At 38.8% G+C, this 14,017-nt stretch overlaps 1 protein-coding gene across 1 annotated transcript in view; it reads right to left on the bottom strand.

The window, feature by feature from the left end:
- nt5c1aa (5'-nucleotidase, cytosolic IAa) overlaps positions 1-12,246 on the bottom strand; it is a 28,068-nt gene extending 15,822 nt beyond the window's left edge. Inside the window, 5 exon segments of the mRNA XM_042507242.1 lie at positions 343-472; positions 1,783-1,802; positions 1,805-1,949; positions 5,827-5,871; positions 11,702-12,246. Of these exon segments, the coding sequence (XP_042363176.1) occupies positions 343-472; positions 1,783-1,802; positions 1,805-1,949; positions 5,827-5,871; positions 11,702-11,857 (496 nt within the window). The 5' untranslated portion in view covers positions 11,858-12,246.
- Positions 12,247-14,017: the final 1,771 nt, after the last annotated feature.

Genomic DNA, 14,017 nt, shown 5'->3' with positions numbered 1-14,017 from the left:
TCTATGTCAGTTTGACGTGGAGAGTGAGATAATAATCTTATCAAACTGAATTGCCAGAGTCCATGTGGGTGCTTGAAACCTCATATCTTTCTGAGCTATCAATGGGCTACACCATGACAGGAAACTATTTCAAGCCTATTTTTTTGCCTGACACATTGTATCATATGATAATGCCACAGAGGGTCGCCATAGTCGTAAATTTTCAGTTTCTGCATAGCAGGTCTTTAAACTGGTGTGTTAATGCCACTACTGTCTAATTCTGGAGGAGATGCCGGCTATAAAGCACCTGTTTTCTCAACTTAAAGCCACATCTTTATAATTAGTTCTGTCTGTGAGACTTACTGTGATGGTTGATGGTGTTGATGAGTCGGATTCCTACGTGGGCATGGTTGTACGTCACCAAAACAATGTCAAACAGTTCTTCACTTTGGGGGTACAGGTCCCGCAGACGTGCATTTACCGTCTCCAGAGCCTGTCAGGATACGGCAATTGTCAGCTGAGATGTCCAGGCCAGCACAAAAGTCAAATGTTCAATCTGCTAATCAAACTCTGTATTTGCAACCCAAACGCTAGAATAAATGTTGCTATTGTGCGTTTCTGCTGACCTCAGATACATCACATTTGCGCCTTATTATGTGGCTTATATGCTGAAACTTTGCTTTTTTACATTTCAACAATGCTGGTAAGACAGGTTTCGGCACAAAAATGACTTGGTTTATGGTGAGGAGAAAATTCATGTTTTGGCTTAAATACCTGCTTTTGATGGTACAGTCCCCACTTGAAACACAGCAATGGCTCTTTATAGACAACCGCTTTTTGCAGCACTTTTTCGGCTGGAAATGCAGCTATATCTAGGTGGAAAACATCTGCTTTTCACGGAACTTTCCCGGCTGGAAACACATAGATTTCTCCATAAAAACAATCACTTTTTGTGACACTATCCTGGCAGGAAATGCATTGATGTCTCAGGAAAAACACCTGCTTTTTGTAGCACTGTCCTAATGTATACGGACAAACAATAGCTTTTCGTAGCACCATTTTGGCAAGAAATGCAGAAATATCTCTGTAAAAACAACAACATTTTTTTTGGTACTATCTTGGCAGGAAATGCAATCAGATGTTTGTAAAAACAATCACTTTTTGTGGCACTATATGTGCAGGAAATGCAGCAATGCCTCAGGGAAAAAGAACAATTTTTTGTGTCACTATCCTGGCAGGAAACGCATCTATATCTAAGGAAAAACAACCACTCATGGTGGCACCATTTTGGCAAGAAACACAACAACATCTAAGTGAAAGCAATCACTTTTTGTTGCAATACACTGGCGGGAAAAGCAGCCATGTCCCATTAAAAACTTTTCCTGGCAATGTACCGCTGTGTCTTTTTAAGTCTTTTTATAGCAGTAAATGGAGCCATGTCTCAGTAAGAAAAATCATTTTTCGTGGCACTATTTCAGCAGGACGCACAGTGATATCTCTGAAAAAAACAACTACATTTCAAGGCATTTCCCTCGTGGAGACACACCGTGATGACTCACTAAAAACAACCAGTTTTTGTTGTTTGTCAGTCTTATAATGTGGTCTGTAGCTCGGCAGACATCTCGCCGGGGTGACATGACGTCCAACATCCTCTCCACTCCGGTAATTTAAATGTTAATATGATACGTATGAAACATACAAATAAAGCATATCTGTAGTTTGCAGAAATACACAATATCAACATTTTCCTCTAACGCCTGGGCTGGTATTTGTCATGTGAGTGTGAGCTTGTTTGACTTCAACCTTGACGAAGGGGAAAGCCGTCCGGGGGCGAAGGGCTCGTTCTCATGCTCGATTTGGTACCTCAGGTACTCTTCCACCCCTTTCTGCTCAAACACCTTCTGCTCCCGTTCAGTCCGAAATAAAACCCGAGAGGAAACTGCAATGGTCACTGCGTTCTCCGGCTTTGGCTGCAGAAACGAAGAGATGAGACAAAAAAACTGTTATGACAAAGATAAATAGGAGAAAAAAAGCGATGATGATGAAAACACAGAGAGGAGAGTTGAAAGGTTTCGGAGGAACGGATGAGCCCGTGGGGCAAAACTGACCCTCAAACTAAACCGTTCTAATAATACATTTCACTTTTACAACTGCATGCTAATGGGTGTCGCGGTTATTTCTTTTACAAGAAGCGCTGGCTCATTAAAACTTTATTTGCATGCAGTTCAAAGAATTGTTAGAGCTCTTCACATCACAATACATGCCGGGCTACATGCACAAAACATGTGATACATTTCGGCTATTTTGGCACCTTTAATCTGTTGCAATGCTGCTGTGACATTACAACAAGCTGCAAATGGAGATCTATCATAAGAATGGTGCCATTTCTAATCATGGGACAACAAAACCAGCAAGAACGCAGCTGCATACAACCACCTGAGTAACATCAGTTTGTTCTTTTTATTCAGAGGAACTGTACAAAAATAATTGAGGTAAAAGGGGGCTTAACCACATGTTGTAAAGTTTTAAAAGACCCTTCTCCATGTTCTTCATATTTTCTTTGGACCCTCATATAGACTTAGAAAAACACTGCAAAATTCTAAATATCTTAAAATATCAAATTGACATATTAAACCTCTTTCAACAATGAATAAATAAGAGGAAAAGCATAAAAAATTGAGGCTGATATACCCTAATTTAATTGTTAATATTGTAATAAAAACCTGCTTTCAAAATGTGTGTAAGAAATTAACAAGATGATCAGAGAAGCTTGAGGCTGGCTCCAAAATAGTCAATCCAATGGACACTAATATTAACCCTTAGGGACTGTTTGGTGCTTTTTAAGCATTTTCATTCTTTTATATATATATATATATATATATATATATATATATATAATATATATATATATATATATATGTATATATAGATTGTGTGTTTGTTTTTGTATTTGTTTAATCTTGGAATTTCTAGCTCAAAGTTGTTACATTCATACAGTTAACTGCAAAAAAAATGCGCCATTGAAACCCATTCAAACTGCAAATTTTCCACAGCCATCAAAGCATAAAAACATGCACTGTATTATTTCAGGGTGTTAATCTGGGATTTTGCCTTGCAATTTGTAATTTTTACTATTTTCCAATCAATTTATTTATTTATTTATTTATTTATTTTACCATATTTGGCATATGGTATACATGCTATTTCCACTAGGTGCACTGTCACAGTAAATGTTGCTGCAAATACTGGCCATTTTCCAAGCTGTGATAATGATAATTTAAAAAAAAAAAAGATTATCTTATTAGCATTTAATGTATTGAAAATAATCTTTTTTTTTTTTTTAATCTAAAAACCCCCCAACCCCTTAAATGCCAGGACTGACTGGCTGATGTTGGTTAAAAAATAAGTCAATGAAAGTAAAAAATATTGTGTAATATTTTTTAAAGCTTGATTTTGAAAAGCGCATTTTGTTCACAGACTAACACAAGTGTGTGTAATATTAAAGCAGGCCCTGAAGGTTATTTATACAGTACAAAGTTTTTGCCCCAAGGTTTTACAAAATTACTATTTAAAGTCTGAGCTGCTTATTTTGCAGCTAGCTAGTAAGTACCAAACACCCTGTGCCCTCAGTGAATCCTATCACTGTTAAGCTCATAATGTTCAGAGTTTGGTGAGAAAGTGTCAGGAGGCTGTTGACTCAGCTCTGTGGTCATTTTGGAAACTAAGTTGTGTTGTACATTTACATTATATTGCATGAAACTGAACAGAGATTCTCATATTTATGTCAAATCGTCAGTGAGTCACCAAATAAAAATGTAATGCAGTGTGTGTGTGTGTGTGTGTGTGTGTGTATGTGTATGTGTATGTGTATGTGTATGTGTATGTGTATGTGTATGTGTATGTGTATGTGTATGTGTGTGTGTGTGTGTGTGTTGTGGACTCCAGTGAACAGTGCTAGATGGCAGAGTGGCCTCATGTTGCTTAATGTGTGTTTACGCTCGGGTGCTAGTGTTTAAAAGGGGACGGTAGAATTCTTATGAGGGCAGCTGGCATTAGTGCCCACAGCAGGCAGATGAACTCAGACGCTGCCTGGTTGGTGGGAGAAGAGCAGGGAGGGGGCCTCTGGAGCCATAATGTGCTTGTGAAAGTTTGTGTGTGTAATGTACCAGGGCACACAACTGCGCTTAAATGTGTGCATCATAAATGTGTGCAAGTATCTTCTGCTCAGCTCTAAATCCTGCATGTTGCCTATAATGGTAAAATCAGTTTAATAAGAGATAATATCAGCAATTTTTATTGCAGAGTAGCTCAGTGTTATTAGTACAAACATTTGTATTGGCAATGAATAATGCATTCCCCTGAGTCAATATGTGTCTACATCCGGTGTGTGTTTGCATTGAGGCAGGAAGCCGTGTAACAACACACACATGCATGTTTGTGTCCACGCCCCGATGGCTGTGAGCTGATAAATAGGCCACAGGCTGACGGGGCCACTGATTCACTGTGCCTCTATTTAGCCTTACAGCAGCACAACAGCACTGCCTGCTGACATGTCACCTACTTACCTGTTGACACACACACACAGACACATGCACGCACAAACATGCACGCACACATCACTTTGTCAGGAATAATCTTGACCCACAGTGAATTTGATCAGATGATAACACTATTTCTGTAGCTGTGAGTCCACTGAGCTGAATTGTGATGAATGTTTGCACGTGTATAAATACATGCAAACTGTGCATACAGTATAAATGTCGTCTTATGCCATATTCTTGTGCATTTGTTAGGTATATATTTTGTATGTTTTTAGTGGTCACTTAGACTCAATGAATTTGCCCATAGAGCAATATGTTTATGAAACACAGCGTTTCACACAGTAGGAATACACAACAATTTTCCACAGTTTCTGTATCCAAACGCAGGTCTTTGTAAAGTTTGTAGCACACACTGATGAGATGGGGTGGGGGAGTGGGAGTGGGGGTGGGGTGTAAAAATAATTCTCATGCGCAAAAATACACAAATGTGGAGCTTTGCCAGCTTTGCTCATTTAAAATGAACACTGCGGGTTTCCATCCAAATGTAGAGTAAATTTAACCAAATTTTTAGGGAACTGGCAGAAGACATTGCAAATAATGCACTTTTCCATCCATTAAACGTACAGATGTTTCAGAAAATTCCACATTCCAAACCCAGAAATTTCCAATTTTTTTTCATTTCCGCACGCATTTAAAAAAAACTAAAAACTCATTCCACCATTTAAATTCATTGCACAAAATTACAAAAAATCCAGTTTATATTTCCTTACACAAAAAGAAGCCCTCATTTGTTTTTCCTTACATAAAAAACCTAAAAAAAATCCCAGTGTATATTTCATTTTTTTTTTTTAAATCTAATTTATTTTTCCTTACCCCCTACCCTAAATTTAAGAAATCCACAGTTAACAATTAAAAAAATATTTTTAAAAAGGTTGGAAGAATCTTTAGAAATTTCTCTTTTTTTTAACATGATGTGTCAGCTAATATTAAACTTGAATAAAATCACAGAAGCATGAGCATACAGATCACAAAGCCTCATACGTAGCTCTCTGTGTGTCTGTCTGGTGATTAGAACACAGCATGCTGGCTCATCAGCTCACTGACTGTCCGGCACAATGTGAATCAACATGACGGCACACGTGACGATGCGGCGGCTCAAGTTGTTTGGTTAGTGGAGTGGGTGCGTCTGTGATCATGCGGGCACATCGACAGCTGAGGTGAAAAGGAGGTGAAAAGGCAGTGGTGATGGTCATACGGTAGCCATGGACACAACCTTTGACCTCACATGACGATGGGACATACTTACGAAGAACACGCCTCCCTCCACCTTCCGGGCTCGTCTCCCTGACACCTTAGCAGAACGACAGTTTGTTTTTATTCAGAGGAAATTCACGAGCTTCACTGACAATCCATCCAATAGACAAATCCACCCAAAATACTTTTTTTTTTCGCAGTAAATCAAGTTTTAACACATGAAGAGAAACAGTTTCACAGAGCTATGTGTGACACAATGTGTTGTGGAAAAACAGGGGTCTTTACGAGCGCTGCCGGGAAACAGCTTTGCACATGTACGACTGCTTCTGGCGCACCTTCTCCATTCGAGTCAGTTTACTCTATGAATAACATGTCACACAGTCTGGAAGTGATCCCAGAGGCCAGTTCTTTGCTGTGACTCGATACCGGCAGTGTTAACAGCCTGCCCTCTCTCAGTGGGCCTCTACTCCCACTGGGAATGCATCAATCACACGGCTCCTGTATGCAGGAACCAGCAGTAACCATGATCACCTCATATTGATTTGTATGGTGGCAGAGAATATAATTAACTCTGCCAGGACTGCAAACATAACAACCATGTGTTTATTTTTTGTTGCATTAACTATTACGGCATGATTTATTGTCCCATAAAGCTCAAAAAAAGGAAATAGTTTTTGAGCCCTCTCCCCCCTCTTCCACACCTTACATATTAATCCTGTCAGAGCTCTGCCTGATCAGCAGGACTGGTGTTCACGCATAACCCAGATCCATGAGTCATCTGTAATTTATCGTTACATATCTAAGGCGCTGACACATCCCTTCCGTCCACCGGAGAATTAAAAAGAGCAGGAGTGATAAAGGGACTTCCAGACAATAGACAGAGACCGAACAGAGAGGAAGCAGTGGGAGAAATAGAGGAGTGAAAGGGTGGGAAGAGAGTGGTGGTGGTGGTATTGGGGGGGGAGCAGTAGGGGGGCTGATATTTATAGATATGTAAAAGGCCAGTGATGATGCAGTCTAGTCAGGCCTTGGCAGATATGGTAACACACAAGTGTGACTGACCACTCCAATAACAGCCGTAATAATGTACTGGTTTGTCTGAAATCAGGCCAGTATCACAATATCACATAGACCGTGAGCCGTGATGTACACTAGGTTAAACAGTATAACAATATAATAGCTCATAATAACAATATAACAATATCAGTATCTTTATCTATATACAGTGTATATATACAAGGACTTCTGTCTTTGTCTCAGTATACAAGCACCAGGAGAGAACTGATTTATTGATTCCTCCAGGGCAGGTGGAATTATGCCCTCATTCATTAGTTGCAATAACACTATATTATTCATATAGTCTATGATATGGACCGCATCACAATCATTAATACAATAACTTCGGGGTAGAAAACCAATGCAATAGGTATAAATAATCAAACGGCACTGAGCAAACTCATTGATTAGTTTTAAGCCACCTCAAAAAATCTGTCGGTTTAAGCGTACACAATATTTAGAATAATTTCAGCACTTTACCTTGCTGTGAGACAGCCCTTAACAACGGCAATTTGAAGATGTTTTGTCAAAAACACCAGACACCGCTGAGAAAAAGTCTTCTTACTCTACTGAACAGCAGAGCTGCTGCTCTAACGCTGCCTCAATCAGCTGTTGTGGAAGGTAAAAAAAAATTCAAACATAGTCAACACCTTTGGTGATTGTTTTTTTTTTTTTTTCTTTTTAGGTGACTAAAGTATGTTTTGCTTTGGGCCCTGTCCAGGTTGGGAGGGGGGTATTTTATGTTTATTTTATATAAAATACTACCTTTTCAAGTTGTATGTCTCTCACCTAAGCCAAAATGAAAAACACTAGTCCCTCCTTTGTGCTTACATTTTTTTAATGCCTGGCCAGTTTTGCAGCACCCCTTTCTCCTCATAAATAATAAACAGTCCCAAACCACAGAGGGAGGCCAGTATGGCGACCAGGAACACTCGCAGAACGCAGAGTCCAGTTTAAGTCAGAAGTGACGGAAAAGCTCAACTTCCAATCGCATTATCTGGCTGTGTTAGTCCGATTTCCAACACATTGATTTAACTTTTTCTAACATCATGTAAACATACTGAGTGTCCACCAGAAGGCTACAAGAAAATATATGTGTACTTAGGAAGAGTAAAAGAGGGTACTCTCACAAAAAAGGTCAGAGAATTGACTTTTTGACACACATTTTTTATCTAGCAAGAGATAACTGCACCATTTCCATGTGGACACAGTATAAAAGCTTAGAAAGCGTCATTTTGATTTGTCAAAATTATGTCATTGCAGTCTTTCTCCTGCTCAGTTATTACTGTAATATGACAATTTAATTTCTACTCGCAGTCATTTGATTAAAAGCCTGATAATCTGCGTGCTCGACACTAAATAATCTGAGGCTGAGATGGATCGCTGCTGTCCATTAGTATCATGTATTTATTCCATTGATGTAAAGCAGTAATATTTGGAGTTAAGCAGTATCGCTGCTGTGTACAGAATGTTTTACAGTCTGAAAATAAACCACTGTGGCCGCACTAATCCGCACAGGGCAGAGATTACTCAGCTTTTAGCCACTTTTAGCTCTAGTACCTGGTTCCCACCATTATTTCGCTCACTCTTTGTTGTTTTTCTGTTATTTGTTTAATCTACTTTTCTCAGTTGTTTCGCGTGTTATAATTCTATGAATATAACTGCGATAACTCTGCTCAGCACCTTGTGCACTGATTCCCTGGAAGAGCTGCTGTGTCCTGAACAGTATGTTTTAGTCCTGCAATGCAATTAACACTAAACCCTGCTACTGCATGTCTGCTCCTCTTTGTCAGCTCAAACATGCGTTCAAGGGACATTTCATCCCAAAATCAAAAATCCGTATTTTTCCTGGTACCTGTAGTGCTAGTTTTGGTGTGAGTTGCCAAGTGTTGGGGGTATCAGCCATAGAGGTGTCTGCCCTCTCTCTAATATAATGTGATTAGATGGCAGTCGGCTTGTGGTGCTAAAAGTGCCCAAAAAAATACATTTGAAAAACTCAACAGCAGTGTCTCTTTCCAGAAATCATGACCTGGTCACTCAACATAATCCAAAGACCTTGTTGTGAGCACTTTCATGCAGGAACTATTTTCTCTCTATTTAACTACACCTGCCAACTGTATCACTGCACAGAAGGAAGTGCATCTACACGCGGCCGAGAAGCTCTTGACGGCATGAGATGCAAACATTAATGGCGTTCTTGTCAGCTGAGGCTTAACTCTTTGAGACCTGAGCAATTTAGCTTGTTTTCTTTCAAAAACATGGTAGGAGAAACAAAAGAAATGATCGTCAAAATAGCAAGAAATTAATAAAAAATACAAGAAAATTTTCTGAAAATCAGAAATAAAAAATAAAAGCAAAAAAGATCTAACAAATAAAAAGGGCAAACAAGACTTGGGAAAGTGCTTAAAATATATCCTATCTCTGCAACATATTTTTAAATTTGTAATCATGTTAATTATGAATTATAATCATAAATATATTTTTTACCCAGCTTTTTTTCCCTTGACATTTCCCTTGGCTTTTTTAAAACACATTTTCTAAATCTAGTAATTTCTTGCAATTTGTGGAAATTTTTTTATCCAGTTGCTCATTGCCTTTTTTTCCTGTACTTTTAAAGGAAATTTCCCCACTTTATGCAGGGGTCAAACATTAAAATACTTTTGAAAGGCATCTGAAAAGCAGTGCAAGAAAAGTGATGTCGCTTCAGGTTTCAAAGAGTTAACATTAGTTAGCTCAGTGTTGCTAAGTGAGATAGCGGATGCATGCGTCCTTCTGTGCAATGGTAAAAATGTTTCAATTTCCTATATTCCAATACTTGAAATTGTGTAATGGCTGATACAGAGTACCAATGAAGTAACAATACATGAAAAACAAACAAAAGAAAAGACTGCTGTTTATCAAACTAACCATGTATGGATGTGATTTTTTTTTGGCATGGCTCAGGTCAAACCTTTAAAAAAACATAAATGAAATGAAAAAGAAATTCAAAAATTGCTGAAAATTTCACCAACTGCTAATGTTACACTATTTCCCAGAAACCAGTTATTTTTTTGCTGCTCTAAGGCCACATTGAGATGAAAATAGACCCACTAAAATGGGAAAAGTCTTCCCTTTGCATTTAAATGTTTTTTTTGCATTCATATGACAAAAATGGTGTGTACACGTATCCATAAAAACAACTGAAAAAGCTGTAGTATGCATGCCAGGCCAGTAGTTGGCGGTGTAACTTTGTAAAGACACACCATAGAAGAACGCCACAAGCATGCATGAAGTGCGTCCGTGACTTCACCGTTCTCACAGGATCCGCGCATTGCCAGGTGACACGGCGTCAGAAGGGGTTGCGTTTTAAAAGATTACACTCTTGAACACACTATTAAAGTTTGGGTTTTCAGGCCTCGCAGTGTAGTGTGAACAAAAGGCCAAACTGCAATAAAAGTTTTTCATGCAAAAACTGTTGCCATGTAAATGGCCCTAAAACAGTAGCTGCCACAGTGCACCTTGCTGCGTAGGCTACTCATGCAGAGCGCCGAAGAAGAATTGATTTCTGGAAAACCTGCTGTTTTTATCCTGCTGTGAATTCTACTTTAGAGTGCATAAATTACGTGCTTTCAGATTGGTGCATAGACTTGGTGCAGTATTGGAGGTCTCCAACTGGTCTACTGGTATCTGTATCAGAACAATGCTTCCATCTAGTTCCGTTATACTGGAGAAAAGGCAGACATCTCTACAGCTGGTTTCCCTTTCACTTTGTTCAACAGCTCAAAACAAAACTTAGACTGATAAACAGCTCTAATGGTTTGAGGAGAAATATGTACTTTTGATTTGGGGCTGTCCCTTTAACCTTTTGCAAAGTCATCATTCTCTGATGACTCTTAGAAGCAAAAATGCTCTAAAGGCAGAACTAAGGAACTAAGGACAAAAAAATATGACCTGGACAAAAACAATGTGTGAAAACAATAATTCAATAATGTTTTAAATATATGGTTTGAAAAAAATGAACCAAAAGTTAGCGATAGTAATTTGCGGAAATTAAACAAATAATAAAAAAATAGAAAGAAAAAAGGAAAAGAGTGAGAGAAAAAGAAAGAAAGAGAAAGAAAAAGTGAGAGAGGAAATGTGAGAGACAGAGAAAGAAAGAAGACAAAAGTAAAAGACAAAAAAAATGACGTGGAAAAAATAATAATTGTCTTCTTGATGTAAAATATTCTAAACATGTGATTGAGATAATTATAAATTTTGTTTTTTTGGACATTGTTCCCTAGCTTTTAAAAAAATAATTTTCTAAATTCAGTCATTTCTAAACACAGCATGTAAAATTGCTCCAGGTTTCACAGGGTTTAAGTACTGATCCAGATCTACAGTGCACTGCTGTAGCGTACATTTACATGTGAATATTTCGGTTAATTCTTACTTGTTTTATAATTGTGCTCTCAGTTTTTCTACTCTTATTTTGAAATGCAGTCTATGCCATATATATGTTTTATGAGGAATACTGTAAGAAGGTGGACAAAATCAGATGTAACTGAGCCTTTAGACCAGAGTCCATCGGTGCCTGGTGCGTCTGCCATTAAGATTCCACTCATGATTTGGAAGACGGCTGTAATCGTAGTTTGATGCCGCGCTCTGTGACCTCACACTCTTAACCTTATCTAACCCTTGGCCCCTCCGTGTACGAGGTAAAGTTTGAGCTGCACGTGGGTGATGTAAGCACCTGACTCAAAAGTTTATGTGGGTTGAAAATGCAACAGGAGACGAAAAGAGAAGACGAGTAAAGGGGATCTTCGACATACATTCATTGTCCGGTAAAGACGCCTTTGCTCACAAATTATCTAAAAAAAAAATCAAGAGAAAAGATGTGAGTGCAGACTCACCGGTTTGGGCTTGGTGGTGAGACCCAGGTGGTCCTGATCAAACTCTTCTTTCTCGTCCCATGGTCCTCTGCTGTCCCCGTTGGACGAAGAGGCGACTTTGAGCTCCTTGACCTGTCCGCTCATCACCTGCACAGGGTCCAGACTCATCTTCACCATAAAGAACCCCCTCCACCTCCTCCGTGTGCTCCCACAGGCGCCCCGCGACCTATCCCAACCCTCTGATAAAGATACAACTCTCTCCTACAAATTAAAAGTGTCCCTCTACAGTCTGCTGCATTTAATGAAACTGTCCTACATTAATAATGACTCACTGCAGTTGTTTTCTGGGCTTGTGAAGCAGCCAAAGTGTGACGGGAAAAAGTCTTCTGCTCACTTGTCTGTCTCCTTTGCCCCCTACCCTCAAGAGGATTATTGCTCACTGCGTCCAATTCCAGAGGACATGAAAGACGTTAGCTGCTCCACTCATTCACAGCCATTCTGATCAACACACACTGTCACACACATACACACAGTCTATCCTTTGTGAGTGTGGTGCAGGCTGTGCAGCGGTCCATCTGCTGCTATCTGCTCAGAGTCTCTTTCTCTTTCCCCACTCAGTGACCCTCCTCCCCTCCCCTCTGTCCCTCTCTGTCCCTCCCTTTCTGTCCCATTCAATCACTCCCTAAGCTCCCCTGCTTGGGCTACCCCCCCCCCGCGCAGTCTTCCCGCTGACCAATCACAGGCCTGCTTCCTTATTCAGCCACGCTCCGCCCCTCACCCTCTGCTGTCCCTTGTTGACGGTGCAATTTGCCCAAGAGGCTCATGGGACGTCCAGGCACACACACTAAGTCCAAGCAAAAAATAGCCAATAGCGTGATGAGCCATTTAATCTGGAGGCCAGTCTGAATTGTTTTTTTTTTTTGTTGTTTTTTTTTAATTAGTGAGATGGGCTGACTAATTTTGCACATAAAAAAAAGCAAATCAGGTGATAAAGAAATTTTAAAAAACCTCAAATGGAAGTTTTTGATAAAGAATTTAAACTCTTTATATGGTTTTTATTGACTTTATTTGCAATATAACACCCTACACTTCCTTTAATAATCACTCTATTCTGAACATGGAAGATTTAACCATTTCTAACCTAAGAAAATAGCCTGAATACGGGAAGAAAGCAATGAGCTATGTTCTTTCTTTCTGGTTATGAATTATTTAAAAAGAAAACTACAAGTCTAACGTCTCCTTCCGTTATATGGAAAGAAAGAATGACTCAATAATATAATAAATATAAGATGTTACTTTTTTTTAAAAAAAAACAAAGAACCCCCCCCCCTAAAACAAGAAAAATACCTTTAAAAAGTGTTCAAAAATGTAGTAAAAATAACATCATTTTTCCTGTCTTTTACATTTTTTTTTTCTAAATCCACTTATTTCTACCAAGTTGTTCATTGCATTTTCCCCATGTTTTTATTTTTATTATTATTTTTTTTTTTTTAAATCGCACAGATGAGCTCAGAATTCAAAGGTTTAAATACTTGTGAAAGGCGCCTGGAAGCAGCAAAAGAAATGTGATGTCATTGATTCTGAAAATGCATCACATGATGAACATCCTATAACTGTAATTTTCCAAAAATTAAAAAGGTACTTAAAAAAATGTATCATGATGGAGAAAAACATACTTGAAAATACAACTTTTATGGCAATGTATAAGGGTATTTCAGGCTGCAACGATTCTAAAAACAGTCAGGGAAATCCTGGTGGGACTGTTAACCCTTTTAATCTGAGCAAATTGACTAGACTTCTTTCAAAAACACGGGAAGAAGGCAATTAGCAACAAAAGAAGAAGTAACTCTTTTAAAGAAGTTAATATCCTGAAAAAAGGTACTTAGAAATTATACTTTTTCCCGAGCTTTGATATTTTTTTCCCTAGATATTTTCCCATAGATTTAAAAAAAAAAAAATCTCTAAATCTGTTAATTTCTTCCAATTTGTGGAACATTTCTCACCAGGATGCTTATTGCCTTTTTGTCCGTGTTTTTGGAAGAAATCTCACCAATTTCCTCTGGGTTCAGAGGTTTAAATACTTTTGAAAGGCGTCTAAAAGCAGCACAGGAAAAAGGGATGTCGCTTTGGGTTTCAAAGGGTTAAACACATGTTAGTTGAAAGATAGTGGGCTGAGAGAGGGGGAGTGAGTCAGAGAGGGGTTGATCAGAGGATGGGGGGCTGAATTAGCCTAAAGCTAGCAGATAATGGATGTAACCTCCATTTAAAACCAAGGTTGCACAGCGAGTTGAACATTAGTGTTCTTACTCATGCACGCTGACTGCAGCACAGAACCAG

This window comes from Plectropomus leopardus, chromosome 18, assembly GCF_008729295.1.
Source record: "Plectropomus leopardus isolate mb chromosome 18, YSFRI_Pleo_2.0, whole genome shotgun sequence".
Lineage (NCBI taxonomy): Eukaryota > Metazoa > Chordata > Actinopteri > Perciformes > Serranidae > Plectropomus > Plectropomus leopardus.
The sequence above is the reverse complement of the archived record's forward strand: the minus strand, read 5'-3'. Positions and strand labels throughout refer to the sequence as shown.